Source organism: Diceros bicornis, chromosome 10, assembly GCF_020826845.1.
Source record: "Diceros bicornis minor isolate mBicDic1 chromosome 10, mDicBic1.mat.cur, whole genome shotgun sequence".
Lineage (NCBI taxonomy): Eukaryota > Metazoa > Chordata > Mammalia > Perissodactyla > Rhinocerotidae > Diceros > Diceros bicornis.
In genome coordinates this window covers 42583515-42610507 of record NC_080749.1, presented here as the reverse complement: position 1 = coordinate 42610507, position 26993 = coordinate 42583515, and the positions used below count along the sequence as shown (strand labels likewise).

The 26993-nt window shown below is 37.4% G+C and overlaps 1 protein-coding gene across 1 annotated transcript in view; it reads left to right on the top strand.

Moving 5' to 3' along the window:
- PLA2R1 (phospholipase A2 receptor 1) overlaps positions 1 to 26993 on the top strand; it is a 112239-nt gene that overhangs the window by 71548 nt on the left and 13698 nt on the right. The window contains 11 exon segments of the mRNA XM_058549073.1: positions 1015 to 1160; positions 4491 to 4575; positions 6751 to 6883; positions 7464 to 7499; positions 8002 to 8159; positions 13027 to 13091; positions 13354 to 13457; positions 15023 to 15162; positions 23154 to 23271; positions 24266 to 24396; positions 24758 to 24905. Coding sequence (XP_058405056.1) covers positions 1015 to 1160; positions 4491 to 4575; positions 6751 to 6883; positions 7464 to 7499; positions 8002 to 8159; positions 13027 to 13091; positions 13354 to 13457; positions 15023 to 15162; positions 23154 to 23271; positions 24266 to 24396; positions 24758 to 24905 — 1264 coding nt within the window.

Genomic DNA, 26993 nt, shown 5'->3' with positions numbered 1-26993 from the left:
AAATCCCTGGTCTTGGAACTCCTGGTCCAGTGCTTTTTCTACTAAATGTCACCCTGATATGTCAACAAATGTATGGTGTGTTGATGGGCATAGTAGTAGGATTTATGATTTTAAAGTGATTTGAGAAAAGGTTCCCAGAGGAGGCAAGTATTGATGTATAATTTAAAAGATGGAAAGGCTGCACTGTGGTTCACAGAACTGGGAAAGCTATTCATTCTGGTCCCTGCAAATCAGAGCCTGGTGAAGCCTGGCCGCAGGGTGACTGCCTGGCATCAGAGACAGTTAAAAATGAGCAGGGTGCAGGGGCCCAGGATCTGGAGCTCTGGGTCTTCAGTCCCTCATCCTTGATCTTAAATAAAGTCAAAAGCAGACCCTCCATTTGATGGACTTCTTCCTGCTACTGTGAGGACAGCTGAGAAACAGCAGAGAATTTAGGCATAGCTAAGACCCAAAGACCCTAGAAATATACCTGCCCTAGCTCCCAAGTCTCATTTCTCACTTCTTGCCATAGGTCAGCCAGATTCATGATCATTCAGCCAATGTTAATTTGTCAGAAGGCAGTCTGGTGGGATGGCAATTCATGGACTCTGGAAGCGAGGAAAACTGGGTCTAATCTTAGCTCTGCTGGTTTGTAGCTGTGTGACCTGAAATTTGTAACCTCACTTAGCCTGACTCTCCTCATCTTTTGACAAACATTTATTAAGGGACAAGTATATGCCAGTCACAGGAAATTTAGGGGAAAAAATAGTCCTCAAGGAACTCATTTATAAAACTGAGCTTATCATATCCTCCTCATGAATTTGCTATGATAATAAAATGAGATAGTTTTTTTGACAACTAGACACATTCTAGTTCATTAAATGTTATTTCTCCCTGCTGGGTCAAGCTTTTTATAGAGAATAATGACATAATGAATAATATAATAGTTATATTAATGTTATTTTCTTGTCTAGAATTAAACAGCTTCACCTTATCCGTGACAGTGTCCACATTTTTTCTTCTTTTACTATACAGGTATTCCATAGTGAAAAAGTCCTGATGAAAAGAACATGGAGAGAAGCTGAAACATTTTGTGAAGAATTTGGAGCTCATCTTGCAAGCTTTGCCCATATTGAGGAAGAGAATTTTGTGAATGAGCTTTTATATTCAAAATTTAATTGGTAAATACTTGTTAATTTTGAAAAATTGCAGTCAAATAATCTGTCTCCCAGTAATGGCTTCTTAGGGAAGAGTATCCCAAATATTTGTTTAAAATCTCAAGTATTTGTTTTAAGCCTAAAACCAACTAGACACTAGTTGTGAAAGAAAAATGTGTACATATAACTGTATTTATATTGCACCAAGTTCTTCTTCCATAAAACAAAGAACAAAGTGATGATTGCTTTGATATTTGAAATCTTTTCTGTGGGCCTCAAATCAGAATTTTAGAGCTTTTCTGCCAAGCTTAGAAATTATCTAGCCCAGTGGTTTTCAAAGTGTTGTCTGAGGATCCCAGGGATCCTGGAACCCCAAGAGTGGGAGGGGGGCCAAGTGGGCAGAGCTCCTGGTTCCTTGCTCACTGATTCATCAGAGCAGCTCCAACCAGCTCTACTTCTAGTTATTTTGTGTATAATAGGAGTCTATGTAAGATTTTGTTTGAAAAAAAGAAAGTCCCACTGATTTAAAAAACAAAATTCCAATCCAACCTCCTAATTTTACATTTGAGGAAACAGGCATTCACTTATCTGCATCCACTTTGCAAGTTTACAGAACCTTGAATTCCATGGAGTTAGAAAATCAATTAAATTTAAACTTGAAGAAACTTAAGAGGTCTTGTGCTACCTCCCACCCAATACAGGAATTCCTTCCACCACATTTCCATGGTCATCTACTGTTTGCAAAATTCTTTTCAGTTTCAGAGGGTTCTTTAGTTGTCAGAAAGCCCATTCCATGGTTGGAGGCTGGTTTCAAAGATCACCTTGTTAGTAAGCCAGAGCGATACAGAGCAAGTCTACTCTATTTTCAAATATTTGAAGACAGCCGTCATATTCTCTTCCCATCCCTTGGTCTCTTTCTCTAGAATGTTCTTGTCAGCATACATTTTGGTAATATCTTCTATGGAAGGGGCACTGTTACATGCATAGCTGGCTGGAGAATCCAATAGACATGACAGACAAAATCCTGCCCCTGAGGATGTTGTGGTCTAAGAGGGATATGCCCCCATGGCTCCATACATTTATTTAACAAAAACAAGTGTAACACCAGGCACTCTGCTCCAAGCTCTGGAAATCTGGAGTCTCAGTGAAACAGTTGCCTGAATCTAGAGAAAATCCAGAACTATTTTTTTGAGGAAAATCCTGGCCTTCCAAATAAGTGTCCTTTAAGACACTCCCATAAGAAAGTTAATACGTAACATCTATCAAATTATTCATCTCCAGCATCTACAAAAATAGCCTTAAAGGTGGGAGTCTTTGACAGCATCTCCCAATGTGTGTCTCATGGATTACTCTTTGGGGAAAAAAGGGAATTTTGTGATCAAATATGTTTGCAAAACAAGGCATAATCTTGGAAATTTGCCATATACATTGGCATTATAAAGTCTCCTAGAAGGAAGCACTTTCTTTGACCCCAAAACTCTTTTTTTGAGAACATTTATCAACATCCCATGGAACTGCTGGTCCCTACAGGAAATGCTGACCTGAGACCATGGCTCCCAAACCTGGCTGATTATCATTCACTTAGGATACCTTTTAGCACAGAGCGCTCTGTCTCACACCAGAACTGCTGAGTCAGATTCTCTGAGGCTGAAGAAAAGCTCAAGAAGCTTCCTGGCTAATTGGATTGTTAGTCTGGTGTGGGGCCACAGATCCAAGGGATACATGATGGTCTCCATTGTTCTAAGTTATGACTTTGCTTCATAAGACTTTAGCCGCTTGCAAAACTTACTCTCATACTGCACATAGTGAAGTTTGCTCTATGAACAACCACATTCAAACTGCTTCCAAATTTGCTGTAAGATCAAATATTATTATATCGTTTCTATTTATGTACATTCTCACACTTGGAATTTCTCATAGAATTTAGTGCCAAGAATCTGTCAAATTATTGATCTTCAGCACCTAATCATGAAAGCTATATATTGTATGTTTTACTTTTTGCCCAGACTGCCAGGGAGTTTAGCCAAATCTGATGCTTAATTATAGCAAATAAACCAATTATCATTGTTAGCATCTATGCTTCTTCTCCTTCCTATGGCACAGTTTATCTATTTCTATTTTATTGTTTATTATATTTATATTATATTATTTATTAAAAATTATACAATTTTAGGGAGTTTATGGAGACAAAATAAATAGCAGTTCATCTTCTAGGAGCTGGTATATAGTAGGAAAAATGTAGAGCTCTGAATCCAGTGAGGAAAGGAATGAAAAATTCTCAATGCAGGGAGAGTGACATAGATTTCCAGCCGAGACCATTGAGATTAATATGCCTGGTTTAACCTTAAGGCAGCATCCTTACCTTCCCACAGCCTTAAATGTAAGTTGTAATCATGGCAGTGACCAACCAGGCCCCACTGATCTCTCGGATTTTCTAAGTCACAATTTACTTTCATTTGTATCGTTCTGGCAGAGTAGCTCAAATATCTGAGAAGGGGATGCTTGCTTCTCTGCACTAAGGAAAATAAAGTATCTGTCATGATTTCTGAATCTTTTAAATCTTTAATTCTTCAAAATTATTCTCAGAAAATTATCTTAGTGAGATGGTTCGTTGTACAATTAGGCTTTATTGCTTGATTTATTGAATACTCTGTGGTTTGACATATTTGTCCTCTGCCTAAGAGGAGGGAAGATGGTTCTCTGTGGGGCTTCTTGCCAAGTCTAACCCAATGGTGACTGCTGAAGTTAATCTACCATGCCTCAGACTGATTCGCTGTGGAATTGTTTACACTGGGATCTGAAAGAACCTCAAATCTGCTGTGTACTTTTTGTTAAATGGGGGTGGTGGTGATTAACTTTCAAAGGATACATGAACATTTGACAAAAAAGCAACAAATCAAAGCATAGTAAAGTAGTATAAATAGTATAGAAGAGTAGTAAATAAATAGTAAAGCAGTAAAAATTCCTCGATGGAAAAGATGTTCCAAAATGTCTTACCAACTTGCTATCACGTGTTCTTGTCCTGATTGAAAGGTGTTGCCATTCCTACCTAATGAACAGGAGAAAGCCATGTTCTCAACATGGGCTGACTTTCCCCCAACTGCACAACACCAATGAGCACACCATACAAACCAAGAGAAATAGGAAGTGAGGCTACATCTTCTCTCAGTTTATTTCATAGCTTAGGCTTTGCATATAGGAAATGTTCAATAAATGTTTATTGACTTGATCAGTTCTGCTAGTAGCATCAGCTGTTTCCTGCACACATAGATACTTTAAAATATTTCTTGAACCTTTTACATAATGTTGTGAATTCAATGGGAACAGCCAAGTATTTGTTTCTTCTCTTCATAGGACAGAAGAAAGGCAGTTCTGGATTGGATTTAATAAAAGAAACCCGCTGAATGCTGGCTCTTGGGAGTGGTCTGATGGAACTCCTGTAAGTCTTTCCAAACTGGAAAAAAGGAAATGAATCCAAAACAGGTGGCGCTGGAACCACTTGGTAAACCAACCAAGAGAACCTGGAAATAATGACCATATTTCCCATGACTCAGACCCAAATCAAAAACTGCACCAGACTGGGGTACCAGAAGAATTATTTCAGCCAGGTCCTGGGAAACCTTTGCTAGCAGATAGTTCTGAGGCTAGCTGTGGGATCTCATCCTGAAAAGGAATCAAAATCTCCAAAAAGGCCCCCACACCCATGTGGAGAGTCTCTGGCAGAGAAGCAACTATTCTTTAAAATAACACCAGGCTTCCTTTTCCCCATCCTCCCTTTCCTGCACAGCACCTGTGAGTGGGGGACCCTTGCCTGTGTCACAACAAAAAGAACCATTTTTGGTTTATCTCACTCTAAAAGGACAGAAATGCCAGCCTTAGAAATATCACCTCCTTCTCAGCCAGAGCAAGTTATTCGGAAGGAAAAAAAGACTTGCTTTTCATTTAGCCTCATACTTGTAAAAACCTGTGTGAAGGAAAGAGGGAACTCACGATTACATTTTTTTCAGGTGCAATGAGGAATTTCCATATTTTCCTCAAGATGGTAGGGAAAACATGGAAGCAGTACCTGGGATTGAAATAAGATCCATCCAACGGAACATGCAAAATCAAGTCACTCAGCTTCACCTGTGAACTAGGGAGGCCAGCAAGAGCCTGCAGTGAGCATTGAAAGCAGCTCCTGCTCATTGAGCCCCAATTATGTTCCAAGTCCTAAGCTGAGTGCACTCCTACACAATCTCATTTCATCCTTACAATGATTCAATGCAGTGGGTATTAGAATGATTGAGTAGCTTGCCTAAAATAATACATAAGAGAGACAGGATTTGTACACAGGTGGTCTGCAGCCAAAGCCACACTGTCACAATGTCTCCTAGTTGGCAAAATATCAGCAGCCAAATTTTGAAATAGTAAAGATCAATAGAGCAAAGGGATCTCTAGGCCCACTACATAGATGGTGTTCACATTTGTGGCAAGGAAGGGATTTGTGGAAAAGCTATATGCGTATAGTGGGAACAAAAATAATAAGGGTATGCTAGTTAAACAAATAACGTTTCCACGCCAGTCCTGCTTCTTTGAAAAGAGCATCAGGACCAGAGAGTGTGAAGAGATTTTAGAGATCACCAGCCCCACCCACCTATTTTACTGATGAGGAAACCAAGGCCTAGAAAGCAGACGAGACTTAGCAGGGTCTACCTGCCCCATAAATGGCAGCCACCACATGGGACAGTTGGCTGCTTAACATCAATATGGCACTTGAAAAATGAAATGGGATACGTAGAGGTTGAGAACACTTCATTTTGTTTTAGTAAAACAAACTCATTAGTAATAGGAGAGGAATCGATAATTTGGTTCAGAATAAATGAGATAAAGCCATGAAGCAGTGGACCGAGTTCCTCACCACTCCCCTCTGGACAAAATAAATATTCATACTCATGCCATTCTCTGAATCTGAGTTTATATATATTTCGGTAGACGAATCCTTGCACGACTATGTACATGTTTGAGGAGTATAAGTGGTTTCCAGATATCCTCTTTTTTCCCAGATTTTTACCCCAATTTTACTTGTGGTCCATCCATTCTTCTGTCAAGTAGTCATTAAATCATGGAGAAGGTTGAATATTTCATACGCCTGTTATGTGGTCATTCATGGAAAGCATTGGATAGTTTCCTGATTAAAGCTGGCGATGACTTAGAAGTTAGTGATTAGAGACTAAAAGCTTAGTGTATGTGCAAAAGAATCTACACCAAAGGGGAGACCCAAATCTGCCTGATCCCTGAGCCTCTAGAAGTTTACCCAGGATCACGGGCGAGCCTAACTCTGCCGGTGAGAATACAGTGCAAGTTCAGAAGGAAGCTTGATCTGATTGGTTCCTTCTGGAGAAAGGAGGAGCATGCCTCTTATTAAGAAAAAAGCGTCTTTAAGAGAAAATGCTAAAGTCTGATTAGCTTGCTCTTCACAAATATGGAGCAACCTTTAACTGGAATCACATCCAGATGTTTCCGAAGCTTTCTTCAGAAATCTATTGTAATTTATTTACGGGGATGCCTTTTTTGATCTTTTGAAACTTTTTGTGGGGGATCATCATTAAGGAATAATGAACTTCATCTGCTGCAGGTTGTCTCTTCATTTTTAGACAATATTTATTTTGGAGAAGATGCAAGAAATTGTGCTGTTTATAAGGCAAATAAAACACTCCTGCCCTTGCACTGTGGTTCCAAACGCGAATGGATATGCAAGATTCCAAGAGGTAAAAATATGAATGCGATCTTTATGTTTGCTTTCTGATCATCTATAGCACTGTCCCAAGTGAGGAGTTACAGAGATCTAAAATTTAAGCACCCTGGACCATGGTACCAACAACCCTCATCATGAACCAAATTGCACTATTTTAGCAAAGAATGTATGGCAGGGGGCTAGGAAAAGATGACTCCGGGGAAGTATGCTATGGGAGTTAATAGGAAATGAGGATAACTGGCTATATTGTAGAATATTGTATTTTGTGCATCCAAACCAGAAGAAATGTCACTGTGACATTAAAAGCAAACAAAATTACCTTTCAAATGAGTAAGTGAAAGCACCTAACAGTGTGTGACACACAGTAGGCCATCAACAAGTGTTCATATCCTTTCTTCTTTAGTCAGAGGCCTCTCTTGAACCTCCTCTCCAAGTATGAGAACTCACCATATTCCAAACGGCAAAAAGGACCTGGTTTTTAAATGGTCTTTTAAAAGGCAAAGTACAAAATACTGTGTTTAGAGCTGATGTAATTCAGAAATAGCGTATCTGTGAGGAAAGGTCACTTAAAGCCGTGTGCTTTTGCTTTGCAGATGTGAGACCCAAGATTCCACCCTGGTACCAGTATGGTAAGAACTATCCTGGCAGTCCTTGAATTTGTAATTATGTGTTATTATATACTCTTACTGTATTATTACAGTCCTCCAATCAAGCCTCTCTTTTCTTATGTTAATCTAGAACTAATTTGTTCAAATTAATTAATAAATAATCAAATTAATAAATGTCATTAAATATGATTAAAAACTAATATCATAGCTTAACTCCATTTTCATGACACATGATTTTAAAATATGCCTCTATCCCGGACCTTTGAATACAAATGAAGGTTTCTTATATGAGATGACCAAAGAAAATAAGCAAATTATGTACTTATTTATGTGTGTGTAAGTATACTTATTTATGTATATACATATATACACAAACACACATATATATGCACACACACACATACTTTTAATGCTGAGTGACCAAATTACAAATTTGAGGTCAATCATAGCTTATCCTATTTAAGTCTGCATTATGTTGGTCAATAGTTTTTGTGTTATTTGCATTGTTTATTTTTTTTTTCAGATGCACCCTGGCTCTTTTATCAGGATGCAGAGTACCTTTTTCATACTCGTGCCTCGGAATGGTCCTCCTTTGAGTTTGTCTGTGGCTGGCTGCGCAGTGATCTTCTCACGATTCGTTCTGCACGTGAGCAAGAATTCATCCACAGCAAAATAAAAGTGGTACTTGAATACAATTAACAATGAGAAATTCAGAGCTTAGCTCCTCTTCTGTCTTTGGGGGGATTTTTGTTTGTTTGTTTGACTTCAGACATTTATTTAAGTTTCATTAAAAGCCATAGGTTTTTGAGAATTGTTTTTCTTCCTGTTATAGAGATTAAGAGAAAATAATGGAAACACAGGTTTACTATGTTGGTCAGTCATTTCACTTCTCTTCATTCTTTACTAGCAACAATGGTGAGTAAGTAGTTTTATTGTTTCTGTGAGGGTCATTCAATCATTCAACACGTATTTATTCAGAGTCTACTCTTCTAGGGACTGGGGCTCTATCGGTGATTAAAATAGACCAAAATTCCTGCCCTCGTGAAGTTTATAGTCTAGTCTGGGAAGAAAGACCATAATCAATATAGGTAAATGGAATTACATAGTATTTTAGAAAAAGATAAATGGATAAATGCCATGGAGGAAAATAAAGCACAAATGAGAGGCAAGGAGTACCTGGGAGTTGCATGGCTGTTTTAAAGTTTTGAATTTTACATACAAGAGCACAATATTTTTAAGTTTGTAAAGACTCAATATACAGAAAGTGGTAAGGAGTGGTTTTCCATTTCAGCTTAAGATAGAGAAAGACTAGACTTAATCCTTTGAGGAGCTAGGCTAATTAGAAAAGGGCATGCAAAGCCTGTTAAATAATGAAATAGACTGCCAAGGAATAGTAGGTTTTCAGTGTATTTCTTCAACAACAAGCATTTATTGAGCATTAGATATGTGTCAGGCATTTGCATCCAAGACACAAAAATGTTAAGGACACAAAAATGACATATAGTCTCTGTATTTAAAAAGCAGGAGATAATACAATGTAGTAAGTAAAAAGGGAGCAGTATGTACAAATTACCAAGGGGGCACTAAGGAGGGAAAATCTCACTCCCAATTTTCCCTAGGAAATCTTTGAAAGTAAGAGAAAGCCTTTTTTCTTTTTCTATAATTTAATATTATTTCTTGATCCAGGAATCCTTTCTCCCTCTATCATCTTCTCATGTGTTTGTAAGTTGACTGTTAAAATGAAGCTCTGTATTAAAGCATCCTTGGCTTTTAAGAGAACTGTCTTCTCTCACAGCTCATGGGGCTTTCCCATTTCTGTGATCCTATCTGATGCACATACAGCCTGTGAAATGCAGGCAGGTCAGAACTGCTACTGAGTTTTGATGGCAAAGCCAAGAAACAGGGGGGTTAGGTGACAACTCCATGGTCCCACAGACATACAGTGGCAGACCAACCACTAGAACCAGATGTTTCCCACTGTTGGTTTGTGCACTATTGTACCACCCTTCCTCTCTGACAAATGGAACGCTCAAGCCAAAACTGTAGTGTTAAGTATCAACAAATTACATATCATGATGTCAGAAAATATGTTTGCTTCTTTAGCTAGACAGCAGACTCATCACCCCAACTGGCAATAACAAAACATGAGGTGAACGGCTAAAAACCATCGATTGACATGGCAAAGTACACATTCCGAAAGGAGCTGATATTTGGCCAATATTTATGGTAGCAGTGTCAAGCACTGTGCTAAGTGCTAACGTTTAATAGCATTTAATCTTTCCAAGAACTCTGTGTGGAAAGTCTGTTATTAGTACATTTTACAGATGAGGAAGCTAAGACTCCAAAGAGGTGAAGCAACTTGGTTACACAGCAGCTGAGTGGTGGAATTTGGAAGTGAACCCAGGCCATCTAACTTACAAGGTCATTGAAAAACCCTCTGCTGGCAGCCCAACAGCAGCATCATTGGAAAACCCTCTGCTGGCAGCCGAATAGCAGTGTTGGGCGTATATAAGAGCACAGTGTCTTCATTATATTAAAATGCTAGTTCTAAAATCCCTTCCCAAAAGATGACACCAGCTCCGTCTCAGATGCACAATGAAGGGCTTCTTTCATCTTTCCAGCAGAGCTTAGTTCTCCTGGAAGCATCTACAGGTCTTCTCTCTTCACCTTTCCTGTAATTCACTCACCCAATCTTTGGTGGTTGGGAAGCCAGTGGGGATGGCAGAGTTAATACCTCCCCTAGAAGGGAATAGTAAAACCCACTGGTTTAGCAGTTTGACAGTAAGTCGTAGCCAGTGCCATGATCTAGTTGAGGGCTAGATCTAGTTGTGATCTCAAACCAGACAAACATTATGGTGTCTTATATGGCAAAATTGTTACCCAGCCTGTGACCAGGTTAATACAGAATGCCCTGACAGTATTATGGGTGAGGGGCTGACTGATCTAACCCCACACTGACTGTGCTACAAAAGAAAATTATTGGATTGTATACAACATGAAGACGGAGAAAGGGGCTAGGGGGCCACAGGGAAAAGGTATCAATTTAGAAAGAAGAGAGCTGAAGATTTCCAAAGCAATTCTTATTTCTGCATAATTTGTGGTTGTGTTAGGTACTTTTTGTTGGTGGTAGTGGTGATATTTATGGGACTTTACATTTCATAAGTAAGAAATCCCATATCTAAGAACGTCCTACTGGAATGGGTCAGTCCAGAAGTTATTTTATTGCAGAATAAGGAACTAAACATGTAAAGATCATACCACTCACTTTTGTGGCACACTCGTCCGGTAAGTGCGAGAAGAATCAGAATAATTAATTAAATATTTTTAAAATTACATATGTGTTGTCTAGTTGCCCTGTGAAGAGAAGTAACTTAGAAATGGGAAAAACAAAAATAACATTTAGTTGGAAAGTAGAAGAACTAACTGCTGAAAAAGAAAGCTGGGTAAGGTTTTAAAAATCTGAAGTAGAATTTTTTTAACAAAATGTTTCTATCTCAGGAAAGTTATGAGTCAGTGTTTTCTCTTTGAATAACAGAGTACCACAAGGCATGACGAGAGTGAATTTTTGAGTCAACTTGTTTTTTGAACCATCTTGGTGGTTAGATTAATGCCAGAAAGGTAAAAAGCCGCAAGCACTTTCAGGGTTGTTTAACATGAACTGCTAGCCAATTAGTCCACTCAGCCAACATTTTTATGCTGTGTTGTACAAAATTTGCATTTCGAAATTGCAACTTACTCTTATGTTTTAAATTTCATTTCTAAATAATTCTAACAAAAATATATCAAATCCATTAGTCAGCCTCCAAAATACGGTGTTTTAAACCCTTAGGTAACATGGTTTTGTTATTTTTGATGGAAACATTTGAAGCCATGACAGGTTGTTCTTCCTTGTATTCTTAGTAGATTAATATGTTAGTTGTTGCTGTGTTTTATTTCTTTTTGGTAAGTATTCTTCCCATGTGATGCTATGTATAATCGCTGTTTGTAATGAAACATAGTTGATATTATAAAATCCGCAGTCATATCACATTTCTTTATATAAAAGAATATTGTCTTCTACTGTTGTGGTTGTATGCCTAAGCTAAAATCAAACCATCCATTTTTCATGTTGGATTTTTCACTCTGAGTATCTTTCTAGCTTGTCCTATGAAGTTCTGTTCCACTTTTCTGCCACGTGGAAGATTACCATGCTACAGTTGAGGTGGTAATAAATAAGCCACTTAAGACGCGGTAGTTATAATTTCTCTTCAGAGGTCCTTACTTGGGGGCAGTGAACAATCAGGCCGTGATTTCCACTATTGTTGCACATGAGCCCTCTTTAGATTGAATGAAATTGTTGTGGTTCTCCCACTGAGTTCACAGCCAGTCTCAATGGACCCATGCCAAAGTCTGACAATGGGAATCTAAATTCAGCGTGTAAGAACACATCCATGAAACAACACCTCAGGGATCCAAAATTATAGTTGCTCCATCTTGCATTATTCTCAAATTGCTGATATGGCAGGCAGCCACACTGTTTAAGGAGGAAAAATACTTGTTTATAAATTCGAATGTTAGAGATTTATTAGGTTCTGTTGTATGATGACCTGAAATTCACAGGGAAAAAAATATATCTTAAAATGTATTCCCAAGATTTTACAGAAGAAACGGAAATGCAAATTTAAATATATAATGCCTTCACGTTAACAGATTTTTAACTTAAAAAATTGTTATATTTCACACATACACATACACATGTGGCACACACACAATAAAGTATGTTGATTTAGAGGTCTTAGAGAAATCCTTACTGCCTCTTCCTCTCCTATAGTTAGAGAATTCCAATTTCCTAGGTCATAAGTCCGATATTACATCTGCTTTAATATTTGTGTGGGTGCACGTGCACACACATGGTGTTTCAATTTTATGCTTTATTGTACTGAGATCTGTGTGATAAACAACGTAAAATTTATAAAATATATAAAGGATAAATTTCTAATTGTCAAACACTGGAAATTCTGTAGTATTCTTTTGTCCTATATTGCATCTGTCTATTTGTATGGGGAGAGTGCTAATACTCAGTTTAAAAACTTAAAAAGCAGGTGAATGCCTAAAATTCAAAATCTTTTTACTATTGATGTCTTTGTGCCTTGAATTGTTTTTCAAATAGTGTGATGTATGCAATGAACTTCTATAAATCACTGAGAGGATAAGTAACTAAATTTTTAGTCAAAAAAAGGAATCCACATCCTATTTTACTTTACAATACGTATTACTTATTAAATCGCTATTATGAGAGCTGGAAAATTTACTTTTAAATACATAGGGAAAGTTGTAAGAAAGATGTTCAATAATTGATTCCAATTTTCCTTCATAATGAGGAGGGGATATTTTAGAATAATGAAGCTTCAGGTTTTCTCAAGATGCTAGGCTTCAGTGTACTCTTCTTTGGATAATTGGGTAAAATACTGAAGAATAGAAAGCTATTAACAGCAACTCCATTAATCTTAATAGTGAAAAGGGAAAACAAGTAGAATAAATGCTGACATTTTCTTTTTTTTTTTAATAGCTATCAAAGTATGGTGTAAATTGGTGGATTGGACTTCGAGAAGAAAGAGCCAATGATGAATTTCGGTACGGACCTAGAGTCATTTGCATTTAATTTTGTTTGATGGATTTTATTTGCAGAATGATTGGACTAGATCTTAGTGATCAATTTGTTGAATAGCCTTCAAATGTTATCTTTAACTTATAAATTTTCATTTCCCTAACCAAAGAATGGGTATTTTTTTTAATTTAATAAAATATTATGCCTTCAATCCATACCCCAAGAATGGTGCTGGAGATTGAACATGCAGAGGGAGCCAAGACCTTAAAATTTTTAATTTTCCTACAGCTGGAGAGATGGTGCACCAGTAATATACCAGAACTGGGACAAAGGACAGAAAGGATCTATGAATAATCAGAGCCAGAGATGTGGCTTCATTTCATCCATAACAGGTTATTTTAGTCATCCATTTTGGGGTTTATAATACAAACTGATAATTTTCAGAGGCTTCAGAAGTCTCCTTTCATTGCATTAGTTCAGTGAGGTTTTGTTTGGTTATTTTGCTTTTCAATTGAATGTGTTCAATTTTATCAGTCTTAAGACTTAAGGATGGCCATTTCTACAGTTTATTCCATACATTCATGTTCGTGAAAATAACTTACATCCAGATAAGTCCTTCTTCATGAGCCAAAACAGCACCAAAAATGGGCGCATTGAAACTAGTCAAAAATATGCCTGACAAATCCTATTCTCTATGAAATTTCAATATGGGCCCATTTTTTATCTCTTCCTAGTATCCACTTTATAATTGGCCAGAACTTTAACCTCTGTGAAATTCACTTCTATTTTCCCATTTAAGAAAAATTTTCATTGAATTCAGTATTCTTTTTTCAAAATACCGGGCATTAATTGCTGCTTGTCTTAGAACACCAACTGTTTGCAAGTTGAATTTAGAAGTACATGTTTAAGGGTTTTTTAATTCTATTCATCAGTACAGTGTTATTTGGGTTGATTGTCCACTCATATCCACCCCACTCTTGCTATCCAATAAAAGGTAACGATGTTCCTGACTCGAACAGGTTCATAATGAACCTGTGCCGCAGGTCAGGAGAGGGATAGATATGGAAAGCAATCCTTGGTGTAAGAGCATCTGCCAAGAGTCAGGAAAGGAGAAATTATGTTGTTAATCAGCTCGCTTTTGCCAGCAGGTGTCACAACAGCCTGCAGAAAGGCTGTTTTGTGATTCTGGAAGAATAGCAGCTCATCTGCATTGAAAATAGCATTCCAGCCCCGCCTTCAACATGCCATCGTCTTTTTGGCTCATATCCCTCCCACTAAAAAACTGAACTTTCCCTTGCAATTTACGTACATCCTTGCCCTATGCTGGAATTTATAACTTGAATGCTAACGAAATGCATTCTATAACCTTTACTCTGAAAATACAGCTCTTCTAAATTAAAAAACATTTTCCAGGAGACTGAGGACTTTGGGATATATCTTCCTGAGGGCATGTGTGTGCCCGTTTTGTTTAAGGGTTAGTGTTGAGAAGTGCATCTTGCTTAGAAGTTCCTGAGTTAATTTTTCTAAATCATCATATTTTCTAAAGAATTATAAAGTAGAAATGATCTTCTATTGTTTTAGAATCTTTTTTCTCTCTTTAAAGTTGAATATTTTAAAACAAAAATCTTACCCTACAAAGTACTCTTTTGCTAACCAAGTAAAATATTTTTAGAACTTTAATCAGTTCTGTGATTGCAATTGCAGTATTTGTTTAGTTATATTTTTTGTTTTTTGTATTTGCAAGATTTCTACATTCTTGAATTAGAATTACTGATTAGGCACCTTGCTTAGTTAGCTCTTGTCACTAGAGAACTCTGTGACTAGTAGTTTAGTTCAATTTCTAGATTTAAAAAACAAATTTTGATAAACCATAGAAGTCACAAAAGTAGTGATCAATAGAAATGCCTACAAAGAGTCACCGTTGTTTCTAGTCATTTTAACCCATTTTCTCCTCCAGGACTCTGGGCTAGTGAAGAGTGTTCAGTTTCTATGCCTAGCATCTGCAAGCGAACAAAGTTTTGGGTCATAGAAAAAGAGAAAGATACACCAAAACAACATGGAACGTGTCCCAAAGGGTGGCTATATTTTAATTATAAGGTAAATTTGTTTTTAAAAAGTTGCCTTTGTTTCTCTTTTGTAGACATTAATATTAGAAAGTAATCAAGAAGTAGGTGTGGCTTTGAAAAACCATGAGTTGTTCCTTGGACCTAGAATTTTTTTGTCACAACTTTCAAGAGATTTGAGAAGTTTTCGATTTAGGGACAAATCTCCTAGGATAAAAAGTTTTTGTCAGAAACAGCCTTGACACCACCCTTCATTTGTGTACTCAGTTTTTGCTGCTGACACAGTCATTCGTTGTGCTGTATGACTGTTTCATTAGGTGTGATACGTGTGTGTGTGTGTACATGTGTGTGCATGCATGCATGTGTATCCAGGCCCTGCTCCCAAATGAGCTGTCAACTCCAGAGGGCCCAGACTCCATGTCCTTTTTTTTTGTGTCTTCCCTACCTGGAGCTGGCATAGAGCTCTAATAACGGAGCTCACTCAATGTCGTCATGAGCCTCCTAAAGCTGGCGCTTCCACGCAGATTTCAATTAAAAAAAAAAAACTGCCGGTGGGGTTATTGCAAACCAGATTTATTATTTCTGATACTGCCTCCAATTAAGGCTGAGACTTCCCCTTCACTCTTTACGTTTTATAATAAAATAACTTTATAGGCCTTAGGTGGAAATAATTAAAACGCATCCCAAATTATAAATGTTTAACTCTTCAATAATTAAAAAACCCAAGCTGTGTCATAATTCCACATGCTAATATGAAATTGCTCTTCAATCGTGAACAGAAGATTTTCAATCTATATGTCCGGTTACATTGTCAGAGCATTCTCTCCTTTCTGATCTTCCTTTCATTGTTAATTTGTGAAATGGGGCCATTTGGATTTTACACACTTATTGAGCACCCGCTACATATTTTGCACTGATTTTTTTTAATTGTGGTAAAATTCACACACATAATATAGAATTTACCATCTTAACCATTTTTAAGTGTACAGCTTAGTAGTGTTAAGTATATTCACATTGTTGCAATGAATCTGCCATCTTGTAAAACTGAAACTCTAAACCCATTCACCAACCATCCCTCATTCTCCCTTCCCCCAGCCCTGGCAACCACCATTCTACTTTCTCTCTCTGTTAATTTGACTACTTCAGATACTGCATATAAGCGGAATCATACAGTATTTGTCCTTTTGTGACTGGCTTATTTCACTTAGCATAAAGTCCTCCAGGTTCATTCATGTCGTAGCAGGTATCGGACTTTCCTTCCTTTTTAAGACTGAATAATATTCCATTGTATGTAGATAACACATTTTGTTTTTCCATTCATCCATCAATGGACATTTGAGTTTCTTCCACTTGGCTAATGTTTTTGCTGGCTGATTTCATATATATATATATCTCTTACTTTATTGAATTTTTTAAATACACAGAATTGTTATCCCATTGTACATTTGAGAAGATTGAGGCTAATATAATTGTGTGGTTTTTCTGAAACTTCACAGCGAATAAGTGTCAAGCCAAGAATCAACCTCAGGTTTTCTGACCCTGAGTCTGGTAGTCTTGTCCCTTTCCTACAGCTGCCACTTGATATGAGAACTTAAGGATTACCACACCAGCTTAGCCCCGTGATACAATCAGTCCAGCGGCACTGTGAGATATTTTCTAAAATAATATAGTGGTTCTATAAAACTTTATGTAGTGTTGAGATACACTAGTTTTAATAGTTGATACTTTCTGTCTGCTTCCTATTTTCTCAAACTATAAAATCTTTCTACCAGTCATTATTTATGCATTTCAATATGAGAAATGTAGCAAATATTCAATAGGATGCTGAATATTACTAAGTCTTTTAATAAAACCTTTGACAATTAGTTTTTTTAAGCTATTTTATTGTGGCAAAATATATATAACATAAAATATGCCATTTTAACAATTTTTAAGTGTACAATTCAGTGGCATTAATTACATTTACAATGTTGTTCCACCATCACCACTATTTTCAAAACTTATCACCACCCCAAACAGAAACTCTGGTTTTTAAGTAATAACTCCCCATTTCCCTTCCCCTCCAGCCCATGGTAAGCTCTAATCTATTTTCTTTCTCTGTGAATTTGCCTAGTCTAGATATTTCATGTAAGTGAACTCATATAATATTTGTCCTTTTGTGTCTGGCTTATTTCACTTAGCATAATGTTTTCAATGTTTATCCATGTTATAGCACATATCAGAACTACATTCCTTTTTATGACTGAATAATATTCCATGCCACATTTTGTTTATCCATTCATCTGTTGATGGACTTAGGTTAGTTTCACTTTTTGGCTGTTGTGAATAAATCTGCAATGAACACTGGCATACAAGTATCTGTTGGAGTCCCTGTTTTCACGTCTTTAGGGTATACATCTAGGAGTGGAATTGCTATGTCATATGCTAATTCTCTGTTTAATTTTTTCAGGACAAACTGTTTTCCACAGTGGTGGAACCATTTTACAATCCTTCCAGCAGTGTATGCTAGAAATTTCTCCACATTCTTGACAACACTTGTTATTATCTGTCTTTTTGAGTATTGCCATCCTAGTGTGTGTCTAGTATTATCTCATTATGGTTTTGATTTACATTTCCATAATGGCTAACAATGTTGAGCATCTTTTCATGTGCTTATTGGCCATTTATATACTGTCTTTGGAAAAATGTCTATTCAAGTCCTTTGCTCATTTTTATTTGGGTTATTTGTCTTTTTGTTGTTGAGCTATAGGAGTTCTTTACATATTCTGGATATTAAACTCCTATCAGATATATGTTTTGTAAATATTTTCTCCCATTCTGTAGGTTGTCTTTTCACTTTCTTGATAATATCCTTTGATGCACAAAAGTTTTCAATTTTAATGAAGTCCAGTCTATCTAATTTTTCTTTTGTTGTTCCTGCTTTTGGTGTCATATCTAAGAATACACTGCCAAATCCAAGGTCATGAAAATTTACCCCTTATGTTTTCTTCTAACAGCTTTATGGTTTTAACTCTTATATTTAGGTTGTTGGTCCATTTTTAGTTAATTCTTGTATATGATAGTTTTTCACAGCTGTTAGAACAAGTATATCCTGGAGTGGTCTGTAGGGAACAGGCACAAAGAAATGCCTACCTTATCTTAAAATCACATTTTGATACAGACAGCGAGCAGCCCCAAAGCATGAACACAACTGTTCTAGGAACTAATCATAATTTCTCCCCTGTGTAAAAGAAGATACTTTAAGGAAATTAATGGCAAGTCAAACCCTTGGCATTAGAGAAATAATTCTTAGAAACTCACAATGGTTCTTTTGGGTCAGCTCTTGGCTATTATCGTTCCCCCAGGCTTTTTTATCTACAAGGCTTAGGTCTGCTCCATGTTTCCTCCTGTGTGAGCATAGGGAGTGTGCACACACATGGTCATGGGAGCAGTGATGATGTAGCAGACCCAGGGCAAAAGAGCAAGCGCATGCTTCCTTTAAAGGAATAGAAGGGGGCATGAGTGGAGCACAAACGCATACATGATAGGAAAAGGGCTTTCTGAAGCTAGCTGTGGGGCAAGATTAAATACCCTCGTGTAGCTCAGTTTTTTAAAAAAATCTTTACTGATAACTAACAGCTAGATTAGTGGTTCACAGCACTGATCAAATATTTAGAATCACCAGGTAAGCTTTTAAAAAATATCAAGGTGCAGGTGACATCCTAAAGATTCTGATGTAATTGATCTGTGTGGGATCCAGGCATTGGTATTTTTTAAAAGCTCCCTCGGTTATTCTAATGTGCAGCAAATATTTGCCCAGGAACGCAACAGTTGCACAACTTAGCCTTTGAGTCATTCGGAGGATTTTATTGCTGAGGATACTGTCACAGCAGACTTCACGAGAAGGTGATCTTTCACAGAGTGAAGTTTCAGGGTCCCCGAGTGTGTCTCCCCACCTACGGTGCCTTCCCTGCCTATTAATGGCTAAAATCCAATGGAGTCTCACTCTTTTGCCTTAACACTTCCCTTTATTTTTTTTAAAGGGAAATATTTCTGAGATTGCCTCATCTATTATCTACACCTTAGAATAAGTGGGTTTATCAGATCATTAGAAAAGCTGAAAATAGGAGGATTGATAGTTGAAAGGAGTGGAGAGCTTAGTGGAGTGGTTCCCCTGATTAACAAAAAAACTACAGAAGGAAAATTGGGAGCTAGCAATGACAGACGTTACTCACTTCACAGTTTCAATAAGTGTCAATATATTATGTCCCATTGAACTTTGATTCTTGTTTGTCAATTTCCTAGGACAAATTTTTTATTTATTTTTTGCTGAGGAAGATTCACCCTGAGCTAACATCTCTTCCCAATCTTCCTCTTTTTGCTTGAGGAAGATTTGCCCTGAGCTAACATCCATTGCCAATCTTCCTCTATTTTGTATGTGGGTCGCTGCCACAGCATGGCCACCAACAAGTGGTGCAGGTCCGCACCCAGGAACCGAACCTGTGGGCCCGGGCTGCCGAAGTGGAGCTCACCGAGCTTAACCACTAGGCCACCTGGCCAGCCCCCTGGGATGAATTTTTATTGATTATTTCTAAGAAAAAAATCCTAGCTAGTTGACTAATTATCCACCTTTAAGAGTTTTAAAACTGAGATACCACCAGAAGTTAAGCATCTTTTTAAATGTCTCATAAGTTATTTTCTCCATGTTTGATGATATAAAAGAGGCTTGACTGGGAATTACCCCAGGAAGAGTGAGTCATCTAAGACAGTTGTCACAGCAGAGCTGCAGGAGGAAGAAATCTAAGATTGTGTATGTGTGTGTGTGTGTATTAGATTAACTCTTGTGCTTCTACTTACACATTTTTATTCAAGGATCTGGATTAAGTGCTAATGGATGCTTTGCACTATCTAGTTTAGGATTAGCCAATATTTGATTTCATGCACAACATAGTTCTTCCTTAAAAAATACACTGTCTTCTCTTTTTTAATTTATTCAAATTCTTAGCACTTCACTCATTCATCTAACTATGTTGGATATTGTTAATTCAATGGTGAAGGAAAACAAACACAATCTCTTCTCTTTCGGAGCTTACAGACTAGAGTGGGGACAAATATTAGTAAATCAATCAGGAAAATAACTCTAATTTACAATTGTGGTACATGTAATGAAGGAGAGTTACATATTTCTGTAAAAGTATATAACCAGAGGACCTGACTGAGGTGATCAGAAGGATGGGAAGCATTAAAAGTAGGGGGAACAGCATGTGCTAGGTCCTGTGATGAGAGGGAATGGGACATATTTAAAAAGCTAAAGGAACTGTAGAGAACTAGAATGTAGGAGGTGAGAAGAAAGAAGTAGGCAAGGGTCATATTGTGTTAGAGTTTCTGGTTTTTATCCTCAGACCAATGAGAAATCCCTGAAGGGTTTTAACTCAAGAGGGACATAATCAGGACTGAGTTTTGAAAAGAATCACTCAGGCTGTGGTGCCAAGGATAGATTGGGAGAGGGCAAGCATGAGGAAGGTAAGAGCAATTAGGAAGCTAATTGCAGTGGTCCAGGCAAGAGAGGAGTAGGTTGGGCTAAGATGGTGGTGCAGAGACTGTGGGGCAGTGGGAATGGTGGACTCTGAGAAATGGGATGGCCAAATGGTAGCATTGAAGGTGTGATGGAGTGGGAGGGTGAGGAGACTCCCAGGTTTCAGGATTATAAAAATGTGTGACTGTGCTAGTCAATGTCAGTAAGAACATGGGAAAGGAGCAAGTTTAGGGGGAAGATCATGAATCCCATTTTCAAATTTTGAGTTGGAAATAACTTTGAGACAAAAAAGAATTTTATATTCAAAACTCATTTGAAATACAGTAGGATGTCCTTCATTCACAGTCATAATCAGAGATGCATTAAACTTGATCACATTTTGCAAATTAGTAGGTAAATACACAATTTAAAATTAAAGATGCTGTACTTCATCTTGCTGCTTTGCTTTCTTTATTAATGACACCATTTTGAAGTGTGTTAGTAAATACGTCGTATTTTTAGAAACAATGAAGTCGTGGTAATGGGAGGCTGCACTCCCATAGTCAAGCTAGTAAATCTTGGCTGAGGCAAAGCAGGAGCGGGAAGGGAAGGGGCACGTGTGTGTGTGTGTGTGTGTGTGTGTGTTTTCTGGAGAGATTTATTGAGCTAACTGAACCAATGAGGTTCACTAGTATTTATGAGTGGTTCCTTAGTGTGACTATCTGAACATAAGGTGAATTCGCATTAAATGATAAGACTTCCTAATAATTAGGATGTGTCTATTCTTTGGAATTTGTAATTAGGGGAAAGAGGCAAAATGAAAGGAAATAGATTAAAGGATAGTTGTTATAAAATTAAAATCCTTTAAAGCCAATTCCATTTCTTTGTGAAGCAAACAAGGTGAAGGTGACCAGAAGAATTAAAAACGTACTTCCTCTCTTAGTCAGTAACTCAAGTTCAGGCTAGATCAAGGTTTCTGGTTTTTTCCTAAGAACTGTGGGAAACCCCTGAAACATTTAAACTAACGAGTGATATGATCAGGACTGAGTTATGAAAAGAATTACCTGGGCACTATTGACATTTTGGTCTGGATAATTCCTTGCTGTGGGGGACTCATCTGTGCATTATAGAATGTTTAGCCGTTTCCCTGGACTCTACACGTTAGATGCAAATAGCAACTCCCCCCACCTCCAGCTGTGACCAAAAGTGTCTCCAGACATTATCAAAATACCCCCCGAAAGGCAAAATGGCTCCGCTTGAGAACCACTGGACTAAATATAGAATGCGTGAGAATGGCCTTTGACAACCATTTCAGAGTCTATTGACTTTTATTTTGTTCCACAAATATTTGTTGGGGTCTTTCTTTAGTGTGATGTTCAAAAAGGAGTAACGCTTAACCTCTCTGCTTTTTAAGGCAGTCATGATGGTGGGGAAGGGGTGGGGGACTGACAAACTTGGAAATTAAAGAAAGATGGGGAAGGATGTCATGCCAAAGGAAGAGGAGGAAGGATGCTCTATCAAGTGTAGGCTTCCACGCTAGCCTAGGATTATCTTGTAGCTGGGATTTTCTCAGTGGCAAGATCTTGAGATCTGACCTATCAATGACGACAGTTATCTGTGTTCATTGATGAGAGAATATTCCACATGGAACATCCTTTGCATAAAGTCACTCCTGACTTCTCTGGAACTTTGCCTGATCTGTTATGGCCTGTCTCTTCTGTCTACCTCTCCCCTGGCTCTATCTGGCCCTAATGTGCTAAATTTCACTGAGCTTTAAGGGGAAAAAGAAACAGCGTTTCTTCAACCTTGCCTGTCCTGCCTAGCAGTTACCATTTCATTTCTCATCCCATAATGAGTAACCCTTGCCAGGCCACGGAGTCTCTCTGGAGTAACAATCACCTCTCACTGGCAAATTCACAGCTTTCTTTTTGAGTTCCATTTGGCATGGCTGGTCACCCTCCCCTTTCTTTCTCCTTCCTAGGTGTCCTTGGTCTGGCCTTGCTTCTCTTCCCACTGGGATCATTTTTTATTTTCTGGTTCTTCCCAGTGGACTTAGATGGCTGACTCTAAGTACTCAGTGAATTTAAATACCTGATGTGGTTTTATTCCCCAGTATTCCTCTCTCACTTAAAGTAATGAAGTATATTTGTAAATAAAATTGAACTAAGCTGTTAATTGCCAACCACAGAATTTTTTTTAGATTAAATCCACCATTGTAAACTTTGCAGTGAGGCTGGCTCCTTTTTAAAAGGAGTACCATTTTCCATTGAGCAGAAGACGTTGTTCTGATACCCTGCGTGACAAAACACATCTTTGCTTCTCTTCCTGCCTGATGCAAATACACACCAGGCATTGACTCACCCTGGAAGCTGGTCTTCTTTGTTTTACTTTCACATCTTGGGAGCAGCTCAAAGAAAAAATGAGTCATTTTTGTAAAGAATTTTCAAGGCTGATCCTCAGTATTTTGGGGAAATTTTTAATTCATTTAGAAAAACACGGAAATGAACACTTTGTTTTGACATTTTTTATAGTGCCTTTTGGTGAAAATCCCCAAAGACCCAAGGGATTGGAAGAACTGGACGTCTGCTCAAGATTTCTGTGTTGAAGAAGAGGGGACATTGGTAGCCATTGAAAATGAGGTGGAGCAAGGTAGAGTACTCAATGTTCAACCAGGCAAAAATTACCATTTTTATTCAAGTATTTATTAAAATATTCCCCCCAAATACTAAAGTTTTCAAATCAATACTTTATTTATTTATTATTTTTTTAAATATTTATTTATTTTGTGTGTGTGTGTGTGTGAGCGCGCGCGCGCAAGGAAGATCAGCCCTGAGCTAACATCCATGCCAGTCCTCCTCTTTTTGCTGAGGAAGACTGGCCCTGGGCTAACATCCGTGCCCATCTTCCTCCACTTTATATGGGACGCCGCCTCAGCATGGCCTGACAAGCAGTGCATGGGTGAGCACCCAGGATCCGAACCTGGGCCGCCAGCAGCGGAGCTCACACACTTAACCGCTACGCCAAGGGGCCGCCCCCTCAAATCAATATTTTAAGTATTTTATTGCTGATGACACATACATTTTCAGTTTGACCTATAAGCTTTAGATCATGACATCTATAAAAGTTAGTACACTGCGTTGCTTATAAACTGCTGATTTTTGGAGGCTTTTGTCTCACCAGTAGTAGTGGAAAGAATATGGACATATTTATGATCTGTATTACAAAATGGCTAAAATAATCTGAGGCATAGTCTATTATAATTGCATGGTATAATTTTTTAGACGCCTTTAGATTTACTCATACACTTTTATTTGATATTTAGGCAATTATATGCTTTAGCAAATAAATCCTGTTTTGTTTAGAAAGGCATTGAAAGAACACTAGAAATTGTTTTGTTAATGATATGTTGAAAGCCCAGGCTTAGCCAGCTAATTTCTGTCGATTTAAACTGAAACAGAAGTGAAAGAGACTGCATTACCTTAATAAGGACAAAGTAACAAATTCCTACAATTGATTTGTAATTAAGTTTTGCAGTCATTTAAATAAAATCATAGCTATAAACAGAATTCAATGATAGTTTGAATTATCAAAACCCAAATAGTTTATATGGTATTAAATTTGATAATGTATTCCTATTTTTCAGCTTTCATTACTATGAATCTCTTCGGCCAGACCACTAATGTGTGGATAGGATTACAAAATGATGATTATGAAAAATGGCTAAATGGAAAGCCTGTGGCATATTCTAACTGGTCTCCATTTGATAAAATAAATGTAAGTTTTTAGATTTATTTTTTACAAGTCATTTTAGGAAGAGATCCTATTGGAGACTAGTTTATGAAAGTTTCTTTTACTTATATTTTGTAGGCATAATTTTTATTAGTCAGTTATTAATATATTGATTTTTAATAATATAATTTCATATAATTTTCATGTGTTCCATAAATGTAATTACTTTACTCATCACAATAATTATTTATTTTGTAGGTTATGAAGTGATTTGTGAACAGGCTTATTAAATGCAAATAAAGGAATAATGGTGTTTGCATTTTTTAAATTATGTCCTTAATAAAAATGTCAGTTATAATAATGTTATATGTTACCATTTTTTTTGAAAACATGTATTCCTTTAAAGATTCCAAGTCATAACACCACCAAAGTTCAAAAACACATTCCCCTCTGTGCCCTGCTGTCAAGTAATCCTAATTTTCATTTCACTGGAAAATGGTATTTTGAAGACTGCGGAAAAGAAGGTTACGGGTTTGTTTGTGAAAAAATGCAAGGTAAGAAATATTTGCTTTTTTATTCTTTTCATTTCCGTGGTCCACTCTTCTCTTCCATGTTTGTTTCACACACTGTATAACTGACGGTTTCATAGCTAACAGTGCTAGGCACTTATTCTTTGAGCTTTACTTGTAAATGGTCATTTAATCTCTACTATCACAGGATTATAGCCTTTAGTGGGGTTCTAAGGACTGCAGAGACCCCTTGAGTGATGACCAAGTTTATGCATCCATTTTGGTCATATTAAAAGGCTTTATTGCTTTGTTCTGGGATTATGTGTCTGTTCAGGCAATAAAAAAGACATTGAGAAAATGTTGGGAAAAAGTCAAGGAAATAAACCAACTCGATACTTACGCCTTTCTTGGAACCCTAAAAATGGTCTCTGTGGCTAAATATGGCATGCAGCATGGTTCTCGATCTGATGGTCAGAACCCCCAATGACTTCTGGAGTGAAATACCAAAGCCATCCTATTACAAGTAGCCAATGGTGTCCATGAACAGTGTGAATGCACTGTAAGTGACCTTGAGTAATAAAAATAAAAACAACAACAACAATAGCTCACATCTCGTGCTTTTACTAATTGCTCCGCTTCCCTGTACCATGGCAGCCTAGAAGGCCATAGTTTGCATCTGGAGCTGTGTGGAATTCTGGGCAGCCTATGTTTACTTGGAATATGAATGATACCACTTAGTGTTGCATACATGTGAACACTTTAATGGTACTAAATATCAACCCATCCTCAGAAAAGTGGTTCCAGGGAAACCCCATTTCGTAGTTCACACTTATCACACAGTAGTGGTCAGGAACCGAAAGAAGACAGCAGATCAGTTATAGCAAGAGAATTTTGAGAAAAGCAGAGTCTCATGGGGAAGGAAATAGTATCAATATAGTATGTACTTGCACACTCATGATGTGCCTGGCACCGTGTCTTGGCTTTATAAGCATTATGCCATAAAATCCTCACAACAATTCTATGAAGTAGGTAAAAGTCTCCCCATTTTACAGATGAGGAACTTGAGGCTTAGAAAAAATAAGTAATACACTCAAGGTCTCTCAGTTAAATCTGATGATTCTGTTCTATGACCTTGATGTTGACCTCTTGTTGAAATGTACTCTCAGACCACTTTCTCTATCATTATTGGGACTAACAGTGTACATGCTCTTTTGGAAGTAGTATAGAGTAGTGGTGGTTGAGAGCATAGGCGCTGGAGTTCACACCACTCCTAGGTTCCCACGCCACCTCTGTAAATAAACTGTCAGTCAAGTTTCTTCTCTTCTCTGAAACTTGATTTCTGAATCTGTAAAATGGGATAATAGCTATCTCACAGATTCTATGTATATACAATGCTTAGTCAGTTCCCAGCATATGTTTAACAAATGAGAGTTGTTTTCATAATTATTATTTCCAAGAAATATTATTCAACTACACAAATTCTTGTAGTCAACAATGAATACCCAAATTCTGCTCGTCGTCTTTACGTGCCACAGAAATATGTGTTTACATTGGGCTTTGAGCCTAAAGTCTCTTATCGGCCTGAAAGAATAAAGATATCAGAATAAAAAGAGAGACAAGGGCAAAGTCAAGAACCCTAGTTTGGAACTTGGTTTCCAATGGATCTTTCTTTTTCACGGCAACGGGTGGCAAAATCATGTTGTTCAAATCACTTATGTTTTGAAACTTGAAGAAATCAATTACATAGGGAGAAATTCATATGTGTGAAAATACAGGTGCATAACTTAGTGGGAAAAAAATAGTTAATTTGGTATTTGGGTCAGATATACAAAGAATTTCAGTAACTTTAATTTTAATAATTGTTATCATTTTTAAATAGCTACTTTGGTATTCCATTGGTTTTGTATAAATAACCGTGGGCTTCGTACATAGGCTGGCAAACAGACTTCTGGCAAAGAATAAACAGATGATAAAAGTGTGGTCCATCACAATTTAGTTGGTAAATAGATTAATTTCACTTTGGCTTTACAATATGTACTACTGCTGTGTTGAGATAACAGTTTCAGGTAAAAGTCAAATTCCCACTTTGCCATATTTATTTGGGAGAGTGTGACAAGAGGAGGAGAGGGGAAC